This window comes from Macaca mulatta, chromosome X (assembly GCF_049350105.2).
Source record: "Macaca mulatta isolate MMU2019108-1 chromosome X, T2T-MMU8v2.0, whole genome shotgun sequence".
NCBI classification, from domain to species: Eukaryota; Metazoa; Chordata; class Mammalia; order Primates; family Cercopithecidae; genus Macaca; species Macaca mulatta.
In genome coordinates this window covers 56,248,082-56,270,083 of record NC_133426.1, presented here as the reverse complement: position 1 = coordinate 56,270,083, position 22,002 = coordinate 56,248,082, and the positions used below count along the sequence as shown (strand labels likewise).

Below are 22,002 nucleotides of genomic sequence, written 5' to 3'. Positions count from 1 at the left end.
AAAAGTCAGGAAACAACAGGTGCTGGAGAGGATGTGGAGAAATAGGAACACTTTTACACTGTTGGTGGGATTGTAAACTAGTTCAACCATTACAGAAAATAGTATGGCGATTCCTCAAGGATCTAGAACTAGAAGTACCATATGACCCAGCCATCCCATTACTGGGTATATACCCAAAGGATTATAAATCATGCTGCTATAAAGACACATGCACATGTATGTTTATTATGGCACTATTCACAATAGCAAAGACTTGGCATCAACCCAAATGTCCATCAGTGACAGACTGGAATAAGAAAATGTGGCACAACATTCATACAGCCAACAGACACATGAAAAAATGCTCATCATCACTGGCCATCAGAGAAATGCAAATCAAAACCACAATGAGATACCATCTCACACCAGTTAGAATGGCGATCATTCAAAAGTCAGGAAACAACAGGTGCTGGAGAGGATGTGGAGAAATAGGAACACTTTTACACTGTTGGTGGGATTGTAAACTAGTTCAACCATTATGGAAAACAGTATGGCGATTCCTCAAGGATCTAGAACTAGATGTACCATATGACCCAGCCATCCCATTACTGGGTATATACCCAAAGGATTATAAATTATGCTGCTATAAAGACACATGCACATGTATGTTTATTGCAGCACTATTCACAATAGCAAAGACTTGGAATCAACCCAAATGTCCATCAGTGACAGATTGGATTAAGAAAATGTGGCACATATACACCATGGAATACTATGCAGCCATCAAAAAGGATGAGTTTGTGTCCTTTGTAGAGACATGGATGCAGCTGGAAACCATCATTCTTAGCAAACTATCACAAGAACAGAAAACCAAACACCGCATGTTCTCACCCATAGGTGGGAACTGAACAATGAGATCACTTGGACTCAGGAAGGGGAACATCACACACCGGGGCCTATCATGGGGAGGGGGGAGGGGGGAGGGATTGCACTGGGAGTTATACCTGATGTAAATGACGAGTTGATGGGTGCAGCACACCAACATGGCACAAGTATACATATGTAACAAACCTGCACGTTATGCACACGTACACTACAACTTAAAGTATAATAATAATAAATAAATTAAAAAAAAAAAAAAGAAAATGTGGCACATATACACCATGGAATACTATGCAGCCATAAAAAAGGATGAGTTTGTGTCCTTTGTAGGGACATGAATGCAGCTGGAAACCATCATTCTTAGCAAACTATCATAAGAACAGAAAACCAAACACCGCATGTTCTCACTCATAGGTGGGAACTGAACAATGAGATCACTTGGACTTGGGAAGGGGAACATCACACACCGGGGCCTATCACGGGGAGCGGGGAGGGGGGAGCGATTGCATTGGGAGTTATACCTGATGTAAATGACGAGTTGATGGGTGCTGACGAGTTGATTGGTGCAGCACAGCAACATGGCACAAGTATACATATGTAACAAACCTGCACGTTATGCACATGTACCCTAGAACTTAAAGTATAATAATCATAAAAAAATTAAAAAAAAAGAAAGTGGTAATGCAAGATTAGAAAGAAAAGAACAAAATACTATAGACAGCACAGTAGGTGGAAGGAGAGGAAGGGATGTTATAGAAACACGATAAAGCCTAGGCTCCTCCCAAACAGAAAGAGGAAACCTGTTTTTGTAAACAGGTGCCTTCCAGCTTTGCTCTGGGTTAAACCAATTAGTTTTATGCCTGGATACATATGCACACATATGTTGTACACATTCATTGTTTAGGTCAAAAAGTCTGTTTAACCTTCTAAAACCCAAGTCTTTTTCCAATAAGAGCGTTATGTGTTTGTGATTAGAAAAAGGAGAGGTGGATGGAAATGGGTATTATTAGAAAGCTAGACTTAATCTAACAAACCTGGCAATTTTAAGAGATTGGGATAGTAGCAGCCACAATCAGGCAAAATGAGATCAGAAATGTACATATGTATGTATATATGTATATGTATGCATATATTTGTTCACTAGGTATTTGTTTAGTACCTAGCACAAAACTATAGAAAATGTGAAAAATACTAAATCAGTTTTTCTTCCTCAAGTAATCTAAGGTTGTTTTTAGGTGATACATGGATGAAGTTATTTTAATATTTATGTTTCCTCTGTTGTACTGTACATTGGAAAATATATATAACACATTGTAGTGGGCTGAATGGTTACCCTCAAAAAGACCCGTCCACACTTCAATTCCCAGAATCTTTTCGGAAAAAGTATCTTTGCAGATATAATTAAAGAACTTGAAGAGAGCCTGCTGGATTATCTGGGTGGGCCCTAAATTCTATGACTAGTGTCCTTCTAAGAGACATACAGAGGAATAACACACAAAGACACAGAGGAGAAGGTAATGTGAAGATGTAGACTGACAGTGGAGTGATTGGGCTACAAGCCAAAGAACACCTGTATGTACTAGAAGCTGGAAGAGGCAAGGAAAAGATTCTTCACTAAAGCCTTCAGAGGCAGCATGACCCTGACAATAACTTGATTTCAGATTTCTGGCCTCTAGAACTGTGAGAGAACACATTTCTCTTGTTTTAACCCACCTAGTTTGTGGTAGTTTGTTTCAGCAATTCTCAGAAAGTAATACCTCACATCAAACCAAGAATTCTCCAGATAGCTTAGGACAAAACTAATATAGTTTTCTTTATTTATTTAAATAATTTGTAAAGTATGTAAATAATATTGATGGCAAGGATGTGGCAAAAATCATGAATGTGGTAAGTAAATAACTGAAGTTTGGGAGACAAAAAATATTACAGGGGAGACAAGAGATATTTACATAAAGCAGTTGACAATAGAGAACAGGTACCACATTAGTGACTAATACAGATAATTTAGTGTTCCAGGAGCATGAGTTCACTAGAGATTCGTGATAGTTGGGGTTTTCTGTGAATGTTTCATGGAAGAGATGGAATTGGAATTTGAGTCCTAAGAAAAGTGAAGAGTTTGGTGAGCTATACAAGCTCATTGAGGCACAATGCATTTAGAAAAAACAGTGTGGGGAAAAGTGGCACAGAAATGTATGAAGCCTCAGAATGCAGCCCAGCTTTAAAAAGAGAGAAGGAAAAAAAAAAGAAATGTATGAGCCAATTTGATAGTATCATGGAAATATTGTTCATTTTCTTGGGCGTGAGAGTGTTGATGTAGTTATGTAGGACAATGTCATTATTTGTAGGTGATGCATGCAGAATAATTTAGGGGTGAAGTTTCTTGATGCAACTTACAATAGTAATAAAATGGGGGGGAGAGAGAGAATTAGGCTGTGTGAAAATATGTGCCAAATATTAACAATATTAAATTAGGGTAAAGGAGAGACATGTATGATAAAATTTAACCCTAACACTGCTCATACATTTTGACCAAGACATCCCACTTGTAGGAAGTAATCAGAAATGAAAACTAAAGGGCAGGTGACAACCAAGTGCTCATTCACTGTATGGTATGTTGATATAGGATATGTAACAAACCTGTATGTTATCCACATGTACCCTAGAACTTAAAAGTATAATAAAAAAAAAGAAAAAAAAAAAGAAATTTAGAGAAGGGAGAGCAGCATATGTGCCCTGAGCTACACACCCACCCAGTAATCCTATCTTTTGACATAAACAAATCCTATAATGAATCAAACCAGGAGGCTTCTCCACACTAGAATGATGCCAGCATTGTGTAGTTGCAGAACACAAACTCCTAGCCCTTGTCACCTGAGACATGGCCAGTGTGCTGTGGCCATGTATCACAAGCACTCTGGCTTTTCTAAAAACAAGATATCCTGGAAATGCCAAGAAACAAACAAAAAAAGTGCTTAGATCCCTTACTATCCAGACTTTTCTATACACTGAACCAATTTCAAAGTGCCTCCAAATTCTGGAAGTTCAGTATGCTTAAAGAATGCATAGAAAACCATTTCTAGAATTATATTTAGGTACACTGAGATTTCAAAATAAGGTAGCTTTGGCCAGATGCAGTGGCTCACGCCTGTAATCCCAGCACTTTGGGAGGCCGAGGCAAGCGGATCACGAGGTCAGGAGAGGCTATTCTCCTAAGGGAATTAATGCAGGAACAGAAAACCAAATACTGCATGTTCTTATTTATGAGAGCTAAATGTTGGGTACTCATGGACATAAAGATGGCAAAAATAGACGGGACTACTAGAAGAAAGAGGGAGAGAGGAGAACAAGGGTTGAAAAACCACTGAATACTACGCTCACTACCATGGTGACAAACCTCCATATCCTAAACCTCAGCATCACACAATACACCCATGTAACAAACCTGCACGTGTATCCCCGAATCTAAAATAAAAGTTGAAGACACTCAACAAAGAAACATCAGACTTAATCTGCACTATAGACCAAATGGATCCAATATATATTTACAGAACATTTCATCCAATGGCTGAAGAATACACATTATTTTCCTCAGCACAAGGATCATTCTCAATGACAGACTATATGTTAGGTGACAAAACACATCTTAAGACACTCAGAAAACCTGAAACAACATCAAGCATCTTCTCTGACCACAATAGAATAAAACTAGAAATTAATAACAAGAGGAATTTTGGAAACTATACAAACACCATACACCACTAGTATTATAAAACATGAATTTATTAATGTTTAATAATATTAAACTATAATTTAATTAGGGAAATTAAAAAATATGCTCCTGCCAGGCACGGTGGCTCATGCCTGTAATCCCAGCACTTTGGGAGGTGGAGGTGGGCAGATCACCTGAGGTCGGGAGTTCGAGACCAGCCTGACCAACATGGAGAAACTCCGTCTCTACTAAAAATACAAAATTAGCCGGACGTGGTGGTGCATGCCTGTAATCCCAGCTACTCGGGAGCCTGAGGCAGGAGAATCACTTGAACCCAGGAGGCGGAAGTTGCAGTGAGCTGAGATCACACCGTTTCACTCCAGCCTGGGCAACAACAGTGAAATTCCATCTCAAGCAAGCAAACAAACAAACAAAAAAAATTGCTCCTGAATGACCAGTGAGTCAATGAAGAAATTAAGAAGAAAATTGAAAAATTTCTTGAAACAAATAATAATGGAAAACAACATATCGAAACCTATGGAATATAGCAAAAGCCATCATAAGAGGGAAGTTTTATAGCTACAAGTGCCTAAATCAGAAGACAGAAAAAACTTCAAATAAACAATCTAATAATTCATCTTAAAGACCTAGAAAAGCAATGATACCTGCATATTCTTTTTGAAAAAAAATAGAAAAGCAAGAGCAAACCAAACCCAAAATTAGTAGAAGAAATAACAAAGATGAGAGGAGAAATAAATGAATTTGAAATAAAACTATACAAAAGATCAATGAAATAAAAAGTTGTTTTTTGAAAAGTTAAACAAAATTGACAAACCTTTAGCCAGGCTAATGAGAAAAAAAAGAGAGAAGATCCAAATAAACAATATCAGAAATGAAAAAGGAGATATTAAAACTGATATTGTAGAAATTCAAAGGATCATTAGTGGCCACTATGAGCAATTACATGTCAATGAATTGAAAAATCTAGAAAAAAATGAGCAAATTCCTAGACACATATAACCTAACACGATTGAACCATGAAATCCAAAACATGAACAGACCAATAACAAGTAATGAGATTGAAGCCATAATAAAAAAGTCTCCTAAAACAAAAGCCCAGGACCTGATAGTTTCACAGCTGAATTCTACCAAACATTTAAAGAAGAATTCATACCAGTTCTACTGAAACTATTCTGAAAAATAGAGGAGGGACTATTTCCAAACTCATTCTACAAGGCCAGTATTACCCTGATACCAAAACCGGACAAAGACACATCAAAAAAAAAAAAAAAAGAAAAAAGAAAAAAGAAAATTACAGGCCAATATCTCTGATGAATACTGATGCAAAAATCCTCAACAAGCTACTGGCAAACCAAATTCAACAATACATTAGAAAGATCCTTCATCCTGACCAAGTGGGATCCCTGGGTGCAAAGACAGTTCAACATATACAAATCAATCAATGTGATAAATAATATCAATAGAATGAAGGATAAAAATCGTGATTATTTCAACTGACGCTGAAAAAGTGTTTGATAAAATTCAACATCCCTTCAAAAACCTGGGGATACAGGTAACACCTTATCATAATAAAAGTCATATAAAACAGACCAACAGCTAGTATCATATTGAATGGGGAAAAACTGAAAGCCTTTCCTGTAAGACATGGCACATGTCAAGGATGCCCATTGTCAACACTGTTATTCCACATAGTATTGGAAATCCTAGCTAGAACCATCAGAAAAGAGAAAGATATAAAGGGCATTCAAATTGGAAAATAAGAAGTCAAATTATTTTTGTTTGCAGATGATATGATCTTACATTTGGAAAAACCTAAAAACTCCACAAAAAACTATTAGAACCGATAAACAAATTTAGTAAAGTTGCAGTATAGAAAATCAAACTAATCAAATCAGTAGCATCTTTATGCCAAAAGTGAACAATCTGAAAAAGAAATAAAAAAGTAAACCTGTTTACAATAGCCACACATAAAATTAAATACCTGCAAATTAACTTAACCAAAGAAGTGGGAGATGTCTACAACGAAAACTATAAAACACTGATGAAAGAAATTGAAAAGAACATCAAAAAATGGAAAAATATTCTATGCTCATGGATTGGAAGAATCAATATTGTTGATATGTCGATACTGACAGGGACAGGAGGCAGGGAAATTCTAGGCAGAAGTGGGCAGGTCCCTGGTGAGGGCCCCACCCTGAAGCCTGGAACCACGGGGTCCAAAGTGAGAACTTACATTTCCGTTTTCCTGCTTGAATGTTGCCTTTTCCACAACCACCCATGGCTGACCCTGCCCCCTATCCTGTGTCCATAAAAACCCAGGCTCAGCTGGCAGAGAGAGAAGCAGCTGAACGTTGGAGATTATAGTTGGATGTTGGAGAGAAGCAGCTTGACTTCAGAGGGACAGCTTGACGGCATAGCTTTGGGGAGGAGTCCAGATGGGGACACCTGGACTCCAGGGGAAGATTACCTTCCTGCTCCATCCCCTTTTCAGTTCCCCCTCCCACTGATAGCCACTTTGATCAGCAATAAAATCCCCCACATTAGCCACCTTCGATTCATTGTGTAACCTCATTCCTCCTGGATGCCAGACAAGAACTTGAGTGTGGGTGCAAAAGGTTGTCACACTGACCCTCCGGTGAGCTGTTAACGCTTAAGCCATCCATAGACAGCAAAGCTAAAAGGGCACTGTAACACTCCTTCTGGGGCCTCAGGGGTCGCAGGCACCCACCAGACCCTGCTGCGGGCTGCGCATAGAGTTTTGCTCCTGCCGGTGCCCAAAGGCACTCACCCCAGCTCCTGCACCCAGTGACCTGTGCTTCCCGTCCCACAAGGGCTAGAACGCAGCAGGTTTAAGTGAGTGGAATTCGTCCCTGCTAGTGCCAAAGTGCCAGCTAGGTCCAGCACCAGTGCACTCCAGTTCCCACCCATGAAGGGGTCAGGGAAATATCCCGCTTCAATACTACCCCAAACACAATATAGATTCAATAAAATCTCTATCAAAATACCAATGACATTCTTGGCTGGGCGCAGTGGCTCATATCTGTAATATCAACACTTTGGGAGGCTGAGGTGGGTGGATCACTTGAGGTTAGGAGTTTGGGACCAGTCTGGTTAACATGGTGAAACCCCATCTCTACCAAAAAAAAAAAAAAAAAATTAGCTGGGCATGGTGGCACATGCCCATAGTCCCTGCTACTTGGGAGGCTGAGGCACAAGAATTGCTGGAAGCCGAGAGGTGAAGGTTGCAACGAGCCGAGATTGTGCCACTGCACTCTGGCCTGGGCAAAAGAGTGAGACAACATCTCAAAAAAAAAAAAAAAAAAAAAAAAAAAGACATTATCTACAAAAATAGAAAAACAAAATCCAAAAATTTATATAAAACCACAAATATCCAGAATAGCCAAAGTTATCCTAAGCAAAAAGAACAAAACTGAAGGAATCACATTACCTGACTTCAAGTTATACTACAGAGCTATAGTAACCAAAATGGCATTGTATTGGCATGAAAACAAACATATAGCACAGTGGAACAAAATGGAGAACCCAGAAATAAATCCATGCATCTACAAAGAATTCATTTTTTACAAAGGTGCCAAGAACATACATTGGGGAATGGGTGTTCTCTTCAATAAATGGCGCTAGGAAAACTGGATATCCATATGCAGAACAATGAAACCAGAGCCCTACCTGTAACCATATACAAAAATTAAATTAAAATGGATTAAAGAGTTAAATCTAAGACCTCAAACTATGAAGCTGCTGCAAAAAATATTTGGGAAAATCTCTGGGACATTGGTCTGGGCAAAAATTTCTTGAGCAACCCCACAAACACAGGCAATCAAAGCAAACAGGAACAAATGGGATCACATCAATTAGAAAGCTTCTGCACAGCAGAGGATTCAGTCAATAAAGTGAAGAGACAACCCATAGATTGGGAGAAAATATTTGTAAACTACCCATCTGACAACAGATTAATCACCAGAATATATAATGAGCTCAAACAACTCAATAGAAAAAAGTCTAATAATTCAATTTAAAAATGGGTAAAACATTTGAATAGATATTTCTCAAAAGAAGAGATACAAATGGCAAACAGGTATATGAAAAGGTGCTCAACATTGGTGATCATCAAAGAAATTCAAATCAAAACTACAATGAGATATCATCTCACCACATTCAAAATGGCTTTTATCCAAGAGACAGGCAATAATAAATGCTGGTGAGGATGTGGAGAACAGAAAACACTTGTGCACTGTTGGTGGGAATGTAAATTAGTACAGCCACTATGGAGAACAGTTTGGAGGTTCCTCAAATAATTGAAAATTCAGCTACTATATGATCCAGCAATCCCACTGCTGGGTATATACCCAAAAGAAAGGAAATCAGTATATCAAAGAGATATCTGCACTTCCATGTGTGTTGTAGCACTATTCACAATAGCTAAGATTTGGAAGCAACCTAAGTATTCATCAACAGATGAATGGATAAAGAAAATGTGGTACAGATACACAATGGAGTACTATTCAGCCATGAAAAGAATGAGATCCTGTCATTTACAATAACATGGATGGAACTGGAGATTATTATGTTAAGTGAAATAAGTCAGGTATAGAAAGACAACTATCACATGCTCTCATTTATTGGTGGGATCTAAAAATCAAAACAATTGAACTCATGGACATAGAGAGTAGAAGAATGGTTACTAGAGGCTAGTAAGGGCAGTAGGGTGTTGAGGAGGAGGTGGTCGTGGTGAATGTGTACAAAAAAATAGTTAGAAATTGTCTGGGTGCAGTGGCTCTCCCCTGTAATCCCCAGCACTTTGGGAGGCCGAGGTGGGCAGATCACCTGAGGTCAGGATTTCGAGAACAGCCTGGCCAACATGGCGAAACCCTGTCTCTACTAAAAATATAAAAAATTATCTGGGCGTGGTGGTGTGTGCCTGTAGTCTTAGCTACTCAGGAGGCGGAGGCAAGAAAATTGCTTGAATCTGAGAGGCGGAGGTTGCAGTGAGCTGAGAAGCCACCACTGCACTCCAGCCTGGGCAACAGAGAGAGACTCCATCTCAAAAAAAAAAAGTTCAAAATAATAAATAAGACCTACTATTTGATAGCACGATCTGGTGACTAGGGTGCCTGGGCAACAGAGAGAGACTCTATCTCAAAAAAAAAAAAAAAAAAAAGTTAGAAATAAATAATACCTACTATTTGATAGCATGATAGGGTGACTAGAGTCAATAATAACTTAACTGTACACTTAAAAATATCTAAAAGAGTGTAATTGCATTGTTTGTAACACAAAGGATAAATGCTGCAGGGATGGATACCCCATTCTCTATAATGTGATTATTTCACATTGCATGCTTGTATGAAAACATCTCATGTTTCCCATAAATATATACACCTACTATGTACCTACAAAAATTAAAAATAAAGCCAGCCACGGTGGCTCACACCTATAATCCTAGCACTTTGGGAGGCTGAGGTGGGCGGATCATGAGGTTAGGAGTTTGAGACCAGCCTGGCCAATATGGTGAAACCCCGTCTCTACTAAAAATACAATAATTAGCCAGGCATGGTGGTGGTGCATGCCTGTAGTCCCAGCTACTCGGGAGGCTGAGGCAGAAGAATAGCTTGAACCCGGGAGGCAGAGGATGCAGTGAGCCAAGATTGCGCCACTGCAATCCAGCCTGGGTGACAGAGTGAGACTCTGTCTAAAAAATAAAAAAATAAATACATACATAAAATAAATAAAAATTCAAAAATTCAAAAAATAAAATAAAAGTTGAAATTATAACAAAAAAAGATTCCTAAATGTAATCTAGATACTTTATCTGATGAATTAAATAAAGAAACAGACAAGTTTGTTTATACAACACTGTATACTCAAGTCTATAGGTGATTTAAGAATTTTTAAGGTTAATTTTGATTGTATTTGAGTTTCACGCATGGAGTGATTTTGCAACCCCAAGAAAGATGGGACTTCAACATCTAGCACAGAGCCCTGGGATATAAAAATCCAGATAACCTGTTTCAAATCCTAATTCTTCGAGTGTTCAAGGCCAGTTTTATTTTCCATCAAATGGGGAAACTAAGAATAATGATGATTAATTTTATGTGACAACTTGGCTGGGCTACAGTGCCCAGATATTTGGTCAAACATTATTCTAGATGTTTCTGTGAAGGTATTTTTTTGGATGAGACCAACATTTAAATAATCATATTTTAAATAGAGCACATTACTCTCTATAACGTGATTGGTCCTCATCCAGTTGAAGGCCTTAGTAAAACAAAGACTGTCCTCCATAGAGCAAGAAAGAATTCTTCTCACAATCTGCTTTTGGACTCAAAACTGCAACTCCTTCTGAATCTCCAGGCTGCCGGCCCGCCCCGATGGGGTTTTGGACTTGCCATGCCTCCACAATCTAATGAGGCAATTTCTTGAAATCTCTCTCTCTCTCCATGTACATACACACATACATACACCATACACACATATCCTGTTGGTTCTGTTTCCCTGGAGAACACTAATTAATACACTGTTCAACAGGATTATGGTGAAGATTAAATAAGACAATGCATTTAATCTTCATCCTATATGAAACAGTGCTAGATAAATAGTTGCTATTGTCTACTAAAGGTCTACTCTTGTCTTTATAGCCTTGATTCCAGAGGCTATGTTTCTTGTAGGCCAGATCTACTCCCTAGTTGAACATGAAACCAAGGTATTTATATACTTTCTAGAAATATGTCTTCCTTCACCTCTTCTCAATCCCCAAACATGTAATAGAAAGAAAAATGAGTTTAAATTCTGTAATCACTACCAGGTATTCAATACTATTATGGCCCAATATTAGTACCCTATTTTCCTGATAACTGACCTGCTTGAATACCTGCATTGAGCCACCTTCTGAATTAAGTTGGACCTCCAAGTTGTTTATGAGTTGATCCATATCTGGAAAAGAGAAAAGGAAAAGACAACTTTCAGAATAAAATCTAACCCACTATATGCGTAAGTACGCCATTAATGTTATGTGTGTTCTATGACCTTTATCTTTCAGTACTTACTAGATACTGATAAGCCATTGAAATATTCTGATTTATTTTACTCATCAAGATGGCCCTAACTTTTCCCCAATAATATTAGCCACTCCCCTCCACCAAACTGCATGCAGGTAATCTGTTTCTTCCTATTTCTCCAACACGCTCTGCCTTCATAGGAACATCAGCATAGCTACAGTTTTCAGTATCCTACCTTCCTGGTCTAGTTCTTGCTTGAAGGAGTTCTAAGTTCTAAGCTTCTATATGTATATTTACCCCAGTGAACTTATTTACACGTCAAGGCCAAATCTCTCTAGACATATTTTATCTATCTACATCTCTTAAATCTACAAGCCAGGTGGGGTAATAAAAACAGTTTTCTCTTTCCTCTTTAGTTTTTCCTCTTATGGAAAAGCAACTGGTGACCTAATTCAGCTGCCTTAAACCATCAGTCATTCATACTAGAAGCACCTACTAGCTTTCTTCCTCAACCAGATTTTCTGGGAGTTAGATGTGCAGCATTCACATCCCGTAATCTTTGGCAAGGCCTTTTTTTTTTTTTTTTTCCTAAGCCTCAACTTGTCCATCTATGATTAAAAGATTTCAGACTATCCTCTGCAAAGCCCTAAGGCTTCCATGGAACTTGGGGGTGGGGTTTGTTAAATTAAGGTTAGCTTAAAGCTTCCTCCTTACATATTTCAAGTTCAGCCTAAAGGTTTCCCCATCCATAATGAACCATAACCTAACTGGATGTGTAGACAGAGTGTAAGCTACTCTTGCACCAATCACAGAGTTTCAGCCAATTACAGGAAGTCAACAACTCGAAGTGTTTGAATAAGGCAAATACTGAGATGTGATCAATCTAGCTGTTTTTATACCTCACTTCCATTTTCTATATGTCACTTTCCTTTTTCTGTCCATAAATATTATCTGACTACATGGCAGCCCCAGAGTTGCTCTGAATCTATTATTTCTTCTGGGGGCTGCCTGATTCATGAATCATTCTTTGCTCGATTAAATTGTTAACTGTAATTTGTCTAAAGTTTCTCTTGTAACAGGTTAATGGAGGAACTGTAGTAAGTAATAACAATAGTAGAAAACTGACTTCCAATAGAATCTGAGCTCCTTGCAGGCAGATACTTTCATCTTTGTTTTTTTTCACTAATGTATTCCAAGGTCCTAGAACATTGCCTGGTACATGGTACGTGTTTAATCACATTTCTGAAGGTTTTTGATGACAGTGACAGAAATGGAGAGTGAGGGAATGTGTTTTCTCAAGTACAGAAATTGGAAAAGAGTGGAAAAGAATGAAAGAAAATTAGAGAATTTATGCAGAAAGATGCCTGAGGTGTAATTAACTATGAAGTGAGAGGTGGTGGAGAGGGTAGCTAAGCTTTTTCTGATTTCTACGACAGGAAAAGGAGGTGTGATGGTGGAAAAAGAATGTGAGGTCAGGTAACTCTCATACAGCCCACAGGGGGGCACCAAAATGCCAGGAGAGCTTTCTTTGTTGCTGCCAGAAACATCTGTAGGAGTGGAGAAGATTCGATTCTCCCTCTGCATTCACACAACACCTTCAACAGGCTTCATTATTTCTAGCAAGTACAACTTAAGAGAGCCATCTCCAATCTGTTCTTCGATTCCTATGGATTAAGAGACAGCAGGGTTGAGGAAGCAGAGTGATTCTGAGAAACTACATTAGCTTCTATGAACCTCAGTTTCTTCACCTGCCAAAAGAGGGGAACACAGTATTGCCTTAACAGAGTTAATGTGAACATTCCATGTTAATACATTCATAGGCCATATAATGACATTTCAGTCAATGATGACCCATAGACAGATACCACAATTATTCTTTTTTTTTTTTTTTTAATACTTTAAGTTCTAGGGTACACGTGTGCACAACGTGCAGGTCTGTTACGTAAGTATCCATGGGCCACGTTGGTGTGCTGCACCCATTAACTCACCATTTACATTAGGTATATCTCCTAATGCTATCCCTCCCCCCTCCCCCCACTCCATGACAGGCCCCAGTGTGTGATGTTCCCCTTCCTGTGTCCAAGTGTTCTCATAGATACGACAATGATTCTATACGATTATAACAGAGCTAAAAAATTCCTATCACCTAGTGACATCATACCCGCTGTAATGTCACAGTGCAAAGCATTACTCACGTATTTGTGGTGATATTGGTGTAAACAAATTGACTGTGCTGTCAGTCAATATAATTATATACAGTATATAACACTGAACAATGATCATAAATGACTATGTTACTGTTTTCTGTATTTACTACATTATACATTCTATCATCATTTTAGAGTGTACTCCTTCTACTTATTAAAAAAAAGTTAATTATAAAACATTCTCAGGCAGGTCCTTCAGGAGGTATCCCAGAAGAAGGTATTGTTGTCATAGGAGATGGCAGCTCCATGCATGTTATTACCCCTGCGACAAGATATAAGGTAGAAGACAGTGATATTGATGATCCTGACCCTCGCAGGCCTAGGCTGATGTGTGTCTTTGTGTCTTAGTTTTTAACAAAAACTTGTAAAAAGAAAAAAAAAAAAGAAAAAAAAATTAACAATAAAAAAAAGCTTATAAAATAAGAATACAAAGAAATAAAATATTTTTGTACAGCTGTACAGGATTTGTGTTTTGAGCTAAAAAAAGTTATAGTAAGCTAAGTTAATTTATAAGAAAAAATTGCTTATAAATTTAGTGTAGCCTAGTGTACATTGTTTAAAAAGTCTAAAGTAAGGTACAGTAATGTCCTAGGCCTTAACATTCACTCACTACTCATTCAGTGACTTACTCAGAGTAACTTCTAGTTCTGCAAGTTTCCTTCATGTTAAGTGGTGTTCAGGTACACCATTTAAAAATATTTTATACCATATTTTAACTGTGCCTTTTCTATGTTTAGATACACAAATACACACCATTATGTTACAATTGCCTACAGTATCCAGTACAGTAACATCCTATAGAAGTTTGTAGCCTAGGAGCAATAGGCTATACCATATAGCCTAGGTTGTAGTAGATTATACCATCTAGGTTTATGTTAGTACGTTCTATGACGAATAACTGTACATATAAATACACTTAAAACAAATCCTGGCATATAAAACATTCTCAACTAGCTATTATCACTACCATTATTATTGTTGATTATCAGAATCTTGAACTCTGGCCCAAAGAATCTCTCCTGTGTATCAAATAGGACTTTTGTACCCCATGAGTTCACAAACCTGCTCCACCTCTTATATTTCTAATCTTAATTTCTAGCACCACCATAAACCCAGTCTATCAGTCTAAAAACCTAGGGGCCAGACACCTTTGACTCCTCCCTCCCTATCTTCAGCCAGTTGGTTATCAGCTATAATAATTCTCCCACAGATATATCTCTTAAATCTAGCCCTTCATCATTTCTTAGTCATTTCCTTCCCCTTCTGGTAAATACTCCACATAGCTATCAAAGTGTAGTAAAACATGTGGGCTCTGGAGTAAGTGCCTAGAATCACATTTTGATTCTGTGACTTTTTTTTTTTTTTATTATTATACTTTAAGTTCTAGGGTTCATCTGTGACTTCTTAACAGTAAGAAGTTGGGCAAAGTTTTTCCAGCCTCTTGTGTCTGTTTTCTCATCTGTAAAATGGGAATAATAATAGTACCAGGTCACAGAGTTACTATGAGGATGTATCAAGTTGATATATGTTCAAGTATTTATAACAGTACCTGGCACAAAGAGGAATTGTCTGTTCCCTCCACCACCAGGTGAGCCCTTCAATAGTTACCTAGTCTTTTTCCTTTTTTTGTATCCCTATCTTTTAGCAGAGCATCTCCTATATACTATGTACTAACGTCCAGTGAATAAAGGAATGAATGATCATGGAAATGCGGGAAGATAGAGCCATAGCCAGAACTATAACTACCCATCTTCAAAACCTTTAATAGCAACAATCAAGGAGCCTGAAAAATACTTCTTGGCCCTCCTATATCACAAATATTTTAGTAAAATAGTATAACAGGGAGAGCTGACAATTAAGAATGTCGCAGCCATTTCTGGTTAGATGTTTCTGTTTTAATCTTTAACATTACTGTGAGAACCAGGCCAACATCTGCAGCGGGCTGCCAGTTTTCTCTATCTGACCTAGACTGCAAATTTACTGAGGATAGAGGCCAGAGACCATGAAGTTTGTTTTCTTCCTTCTGGCAGTACCTCCTCCCTCCTTCCCATACAATATCTACTATAGTGTTGGCTATTTAGTAGGTACTTGGTAAAGACTTGATTACCATCAGAAAGTTCCCCTTTATTTTATTTTATTTTATTTTTTGTTTTTTTGAGACGGAGTCTCGCTCTGTCACCCAGGCTGGAGTGCGGTGGCCGGATCTCAGCTCACTGCAAGCTCCGCCTCCCGGGTTCACGCCATTCTCCTGCCTCAGCCTCCCGAGTAGCTGGGACTACAGGCGCCTGCCACCTTGCCCGGCTAAGTTTTTGTATTTTTAGTAGAGACGGGGTTTCACTGTGTTAGCCAGGATGGTCTCGATCTCCTGACCTCGTGATCCGCCCGTCTCGGCCTCCCAAAGTGCTAGGATTACAGGCTTGAGCCACCGCGCCCGGCCGAAAGTTCCCCTTTAAGTTGACCATGATGTCCTGTAAATGACATAGCAGTTCTGCTTTCTCCAAATACCTAACATGTGCCTTTGAAGACAATTATCAGGCCAGCTTTCTTTTTCCCTGTCCCCCTTTTTGCCAGATGTAATCATCTACATTTCTTGATCTAGTTCCATTTTATTTTTTAAAAATTGATTATTTCTCTAGAGTTTCTTTCAATTTTTTCTGCATTTCTCTTCTATTTACCATTTTTTCTTGAAATATTGTATATCACAAATACAGTGTCTTCAGAAAGGTCTACATGATGCTGAGCATATATTAACTTTGATTATTTGGAGCTAATTATTCCATCTCTTGTTTCTTCCTATATGTTCAATGATGGGGTTGTTTCATCTTCAGTTAGGATGGGCGGGGATGTGATGTGAATATATTTATTTCTTGTTTGCTAAACTAGTTCTGATAAATATACATAACAGTTGGTGCTAAAAGAATAATAACACACCTATTCCTTAATTTTGTAGCTAGATCCTAGAATAGATGTGTAGTGTTGAATTGGCTACTGCATTAACCTCACTTTCTGGAGCTCTACAAACTGAAATGGTCCAAGACTCTTCTAGGATGCCTTGTCTTGGTGCTCCTGAGCCACTGCTCAGGCAGTGAGTAGAAAGGTTATTCAGGAGCATCTAATTAAATGAGAAAATGAGGAAGAGGGGAAAGTTTAGTGCCAGCATTTGAGCACGGGACATGAGTACCACAACAGCTACATTTTCCCACTGCTTCACTTTTATGCTGCCTTCTAAGTGTTTACAAAATTAACACACTTATTCCTCACAGCAACCTTATGAGGTAGTTTCTATTATTATCCCCAATGCACAGATGGGACAACTAAAGTACAGAGTTTAAATAAGTTCACCATTACTATGGTCATAATAAGTTGCAGTACCAGAGAAGTGAAGGGAAGAGTCTTGAATGAGGGATGAGTGAAGAGTCCAGAGGTGATGATGGGCTGTATATTAGAAATGGTGAGTGTGAGGTTACAACACAATGTCAAATTGCTAGTGATTTGAAATATCTGGATTGGGCTCTTGAGTTAGGTTATTGCTCCTTAATAATCCTAGAGCTTGGTTTGCCCACATCACATCTACTTTGTCTAAATATACAGATAACATCTTTTAGTATATTATACAGAGCATCTAGCATCTTTCAGATATTTAAATCCAGCTTCCTGTCTATATTCCACTTCTGCAAACACACAGCAGTATTTAAACAAAAGAAAAATTTTTAAATAACAAAAATGATGAGACCCTCAACTTATGAAACATATTAGATATCAGGCACTGGGTTCAATGCTTTACTTACATTATAATCACAAATTACCACATCATTTTAGAGAGGAGGAAACTGAGGCTAAATGATGAAACTCAGTTGAGGATAGTAAACATTAGCATATAAAAATCAGGAAGAGGCCGGGTGCGGTGGCTCACGCCTGTAATCCCAGAACTTTGGGAGGCCGAGGTGGATGGATCACCTGAGGCTGGGAGTTCGAGACCAGCCTGACCGACATGGAGAAACCCTGTCTCCACTAAAAATACAAAATTAGCTGGGTGTGGTGGTGCATGCTGTAATCCCAGCTACTCAGGAGGCTGAGGCAGGAGAATTGCTTGAACCCGGGAGGCGAAAGTTGCGGTGAGCCGAGATCACGCCATTGCACTTCAGCCTGGGCAACAAGGGTGAAACACCGTGTCAAAAAAAAAAAAAAAAAAAAAAAATCAGGAAGAATACCAAACATGATCTCATACTGTCTTTGAATAAACAAATAAGCCCAATACCACAGTGTTATTCCCTTATTCATACTCTGCTTAACAATAAGATGGTAATCATACTAGATGATCATCTATGTCAATCATCCTAATCAAATTTTCCTTCATTCACAAAATCATGGCAATGTAAAGCTAGATCTTAGAAGATCATCTACAGCCCCCACCACACCAGACACAGACAATCTGGCAAGATCAAAGATGACTAGACTCTGTTTGCTACTTTGGTTATTGGAATTCACTTAACTCAGCCAATGAGAACCCCATCTCAGAAATGCATGCATTAGAACAATGAGAGTGGTGATGGTAGTCTGCTTCATGTTTTTTTCCCAATTTCCAATGTGTCCTGAAAAGTCTAAACAAGAGGGATGTATAGCTCCTGAGGGCTCTGAAGGTACAGCCATTAAGTAAGTTGGTCTTGAGGGTGGACTATATAGATGCACCTGTCATTCTTACTTTTGAAGTTATTATTTCTACTCTTCCTACATTTTCTGCCTGCCTGCCCTCCAGGCTTACCTGAAGACATTGCTCCCCACCCATTCTCTGTGTCCCCAGCAACAAAATTTGATTAGGATGATTGACATAGATGATCATCTAGTATGATTACTATCTTATTGTTAAGCAGAGTATGAATAAGGGAAACAACTCTCACATAAGGGCTTCCCCATAACTCTGAAGAATGGGATGAGGTCACTTATGAATCACTTGTTTCTGTTGTCCAAAAGTCCTGTTGGTTATATCATTCTGGTTAAGTTGCCCAAAGAATGAGAGGAAAGGCAGGCTAGTAGCCCTTTCTTTCAGAAGTGATGAAGTCTAGTGGAAACAACGTTAAATCAGAAGCAAATAAAACCTGTGTTCTAACCTCCGTCTTTGGACAAACTAATTCAGTCTTCCTGTTTCCTTTTACCACATCTGGAAGGTGTTTTAAGGACAGAAAAACACTAATTTTATCAGCTGTGCTCCAGAAAAAGAGTTCCAAACTGAGTAGAAAAAGTAAGTTAAACTAAGATACAAGTGGCAACCTCTGCCACATACACAAGATATTTCATCCACCCGAATATCTACTGAGATAGAGTTACTAATCTGCATTCTATGGAAGAGAAAAACAAAGCCCAGGGTGATGTAGCTAATAAGTGGTGATACTAGGGTTTTAAAGCAGATTACTCCAAACCATGGCAATCTCCATCAGTTTCAAATCCAAATTTAAAGGTTATTCTTTTTGCTCAATTATTACCACACTGGATGACAGGTGCTTAATAAATGCCTTTCTTCACGATGAAGACAATACCAAAAGAAACAAGACATGGCGCCTTTGGCCACCTGTTTGGATGTGATTTATTTTTTCCCAAATTCTTAGGGTTAAAAACAAACAAACAACAACAACAACAAAAACACAAAAAGACAGCTCCGCCAAGTGGCTGAACAAATAGATTCACTTCAGCAATCATAGCAACTCGGCCCAATCAGTCTTCCACCTACACAGACGAACCAACTGCCTTGGCCACGTCTTAAAGGGCCGGAGCAGAACCTACGCTCTGGCTTCCTTCTTCAACCAAGCTCAGCCCCTCCTTAAAGAGCTGGCACGCCCAAAGCAGCTCCTCCCCTGCAGCTGCTTCCAGGCCTCACTCTGTGCCTCCAATAGCCTAACTTTGCACCTTAAACCACTGTCCCCTCCTCCCTCTTTTCAGAAGCTTCTCTAGGTACCCGCTATGGTTTCAGGGGGTTACCTGGGAGCGTTGGCCTTGCGAATCCTGTTCTCTCTGGTTGTGACTTTGGCTGTGTGCGGTTAAGTCAAAGACAATCCTTACCGCTTAAGGAGTATTGGGAGTGCCGAGCCAGGGCAGACTAGACTAGACAAATTATCCATTCTTGCCCCCTTTCACTTCTTCCACCAAGCTCTCTTCTCTCCTTCTTAGCCCCTCTTCCTCTTTGCCCAACCCTTTAGTAAAGTCATTTTCCCTTGAGTTTCATTTGATTCCATACCGTGTTCTTAACCTTCCGCTCCCGCCCCCACTATTGAAACCTCAAGTGGGGTGTGGGGGGGGGGGAGCAGGGCGACTGAGAGGGGGAGAAAATCTAAAAGAAAGAGGTGGGAGTGGGTGGGTATTAGTCCCAGAGTCACTTACCGACCATGTCACTAGCCGAGGACTCCTGAAGTGTCCAGAACTCATGCCGTCCTCCGGGAGGCTCATACTCCTGAGCTGATCGCAAGAGAGCTGCTCCCCTCACTCCCGCCCCATTCTGACATCGCGCAGGGCGACGCGCTCCCGTCTTCTCGTTCTTGGCCCCCCACTCCCCTCTTTCTCCGGGCTGGAAAATGAGGAGGGGATTGAAAGGGGAGGAGGGAGTCGATTCAGACCCAGCTGGGCCACTCTCGGAACAAGGGAAACAAAGCTCTCAAGCATCTAACCCAAAAATCAGGGGCCGGCAGAGTAGACTTTCTGAAAAGAATCCTCCCCCTGCAGCTTTTCCTTGGACAAAAATAAAGTGGGTTCGCTGGGCCGAAGTGGCCAGAGCTTAAGGTCCTCCGTTCCCCTTTTACCTCCACCAATTCAGTTCCGGCCAAGCCCGCTCTCCACCCATCCTCTGAACTCCACACACCCTTTAAAAGGAGAGGGCCGGGGGTGGGGGCTATGAAAACCAACCCAACCCCCAAAGCACTACTTGAACACAAAGTTGAGGCGGAGAAGAAATCCTTCAAGCCGGGAACCCACGAGGAGATACCACAAGAGGATCCCTTCACCGCCGCCGTTGCCGCCGCACACCCCAGCGCCTTCCTAAAAAGAAAGAAGGGAGGAGAAAAATGCCGACGATTGGTAGAATCATAGAGAAGAACACCAGCCCCAGGGCAGGGGCTTCAGCGAAAAATGGCAGCAACTCGTGCGGGTTCTCTGGGGCGGGGTTCCTTGGAGGCACCTAGCTGACCCACGGGGGACCTCGCGCCCCACGCGGGTCAGAACCTAAAGTGCTCTCTGGGCAACCTGAGTGGATGGAGTGATTCCGTCTTTCTCTGGCCCTGCTAGGCCCAAAGGAGAGGTGTGACTATCGTGAGGACTCCACCTAGGGTGGAGTTCCTTAAAAAGGACAGGCGGCCGCTAGAGGAGAGTGCAAAGTGGGAGGGGTGGAGAAGGGTGGGGCTGAGAAGGAGGAGGGAGGGAGGAAGGAGGGGGTGGGGCGGGGCCCTGGGCCGAGAGAGCTGGCCTCGCCCCCGGCGGGCGCCTCCCTCAGCCTCCAGCAGCAGCAGGTATAATTCCAATTAATTTCAGTTCCTTATCTGTCCCAAAATTAAGGCTTGCAAGCACACTGCTTGATTACCTATTTACTCCGGTTATGCTAACTCTCCAGGGGAGGGTGGTGAAACGGGTACTGGGATTGGGGCTGGAGGCTGTCTAGGAGGGAAAGGATAGGGAAAGGAGAAAACAAAAAAGCTGGCAACTGGAAGCGATATTTATCCTCCTACCTCTCCATGGTAACACGAGCAAGGACAGCGAGGTCACAATGTCTTCTCAGGGAGGAAGCTAAAAGGAACGGAGATTGGAGCTGGGTGCATTTTCTAGCAAGAGATAAGCCAAGGAGGTGAGGGCGAAGGAGTAGGTAGGGAAGAAGGAGTTGAAGATGATCTGTGAATACAGCGTGGCCCAGCAGGGAGACTTAAGAAAGGCTTTCTCAGTCTCCCAGATACCAGACCTCTAAGAATAGAGTTCTCAACCCCCTGAGACCGCCTCTCAGCCAGGCATTGGCGAAGATCCCCGTAAAGCTGAATCCACAGGATAGGAGCCATGTTTCCAGGATTTCTTTACACTTGCCTGAAAGTCTCTCTCTAGCTCATTTTAATGGGAGGCCAGGAAGTCACAAGCAACCACAGCCCATTTTCAGTGCCTCTTCCCTACCACAATTCTTTTAAAGAGGAGGAAAAAGAAGAGAGACAAGAAACAAAGCAGA

The 22,002-nt window shown here is 40.2% G+C and overlaps 1 protein-coding gene across 10 annotated transcripts in view; it reads right to left on the bottom strand.

The window, feature by feature from the left end:
* The window catches only part of KLF8 (KLF transcription factor 8), a 57,128-nt gene extending 35,834 nt beyond the window's left edge, over positions 1–21,294 (bottom strand). The window contains exons 1-3 of one of the 10 annotated variants that reach the window (XM_077989143.1): positions 20,187–21,170; positions 17,772–17,960; positions 11,469–11,542 (exon numbers count right to left, since the gene is read on the bottom strand). In XM_077989143.1, the coding sequence (XP_077845269.1) occupies positions 11,469–11,540 (72 nt within the window). In that variant the 5' untranslated portion in view covers positions 11,541–11,542; positions 17,772–17,960; positions 20,187–21,170. Of the gene's footprint in view, positions 1–11,447; positions 11,543–17,602; positions 17,961–20,186 lie in introns of all 10 variants that reach the window. The other 9 variants (XM_077989145.1, XM_028842551.2, XM_077989142.1 and 6 more) reach the window with 9 other exon arrangements.
* Between the last annotated feature and the right edge of the window lie 708 nt (positions 21,295–22,002).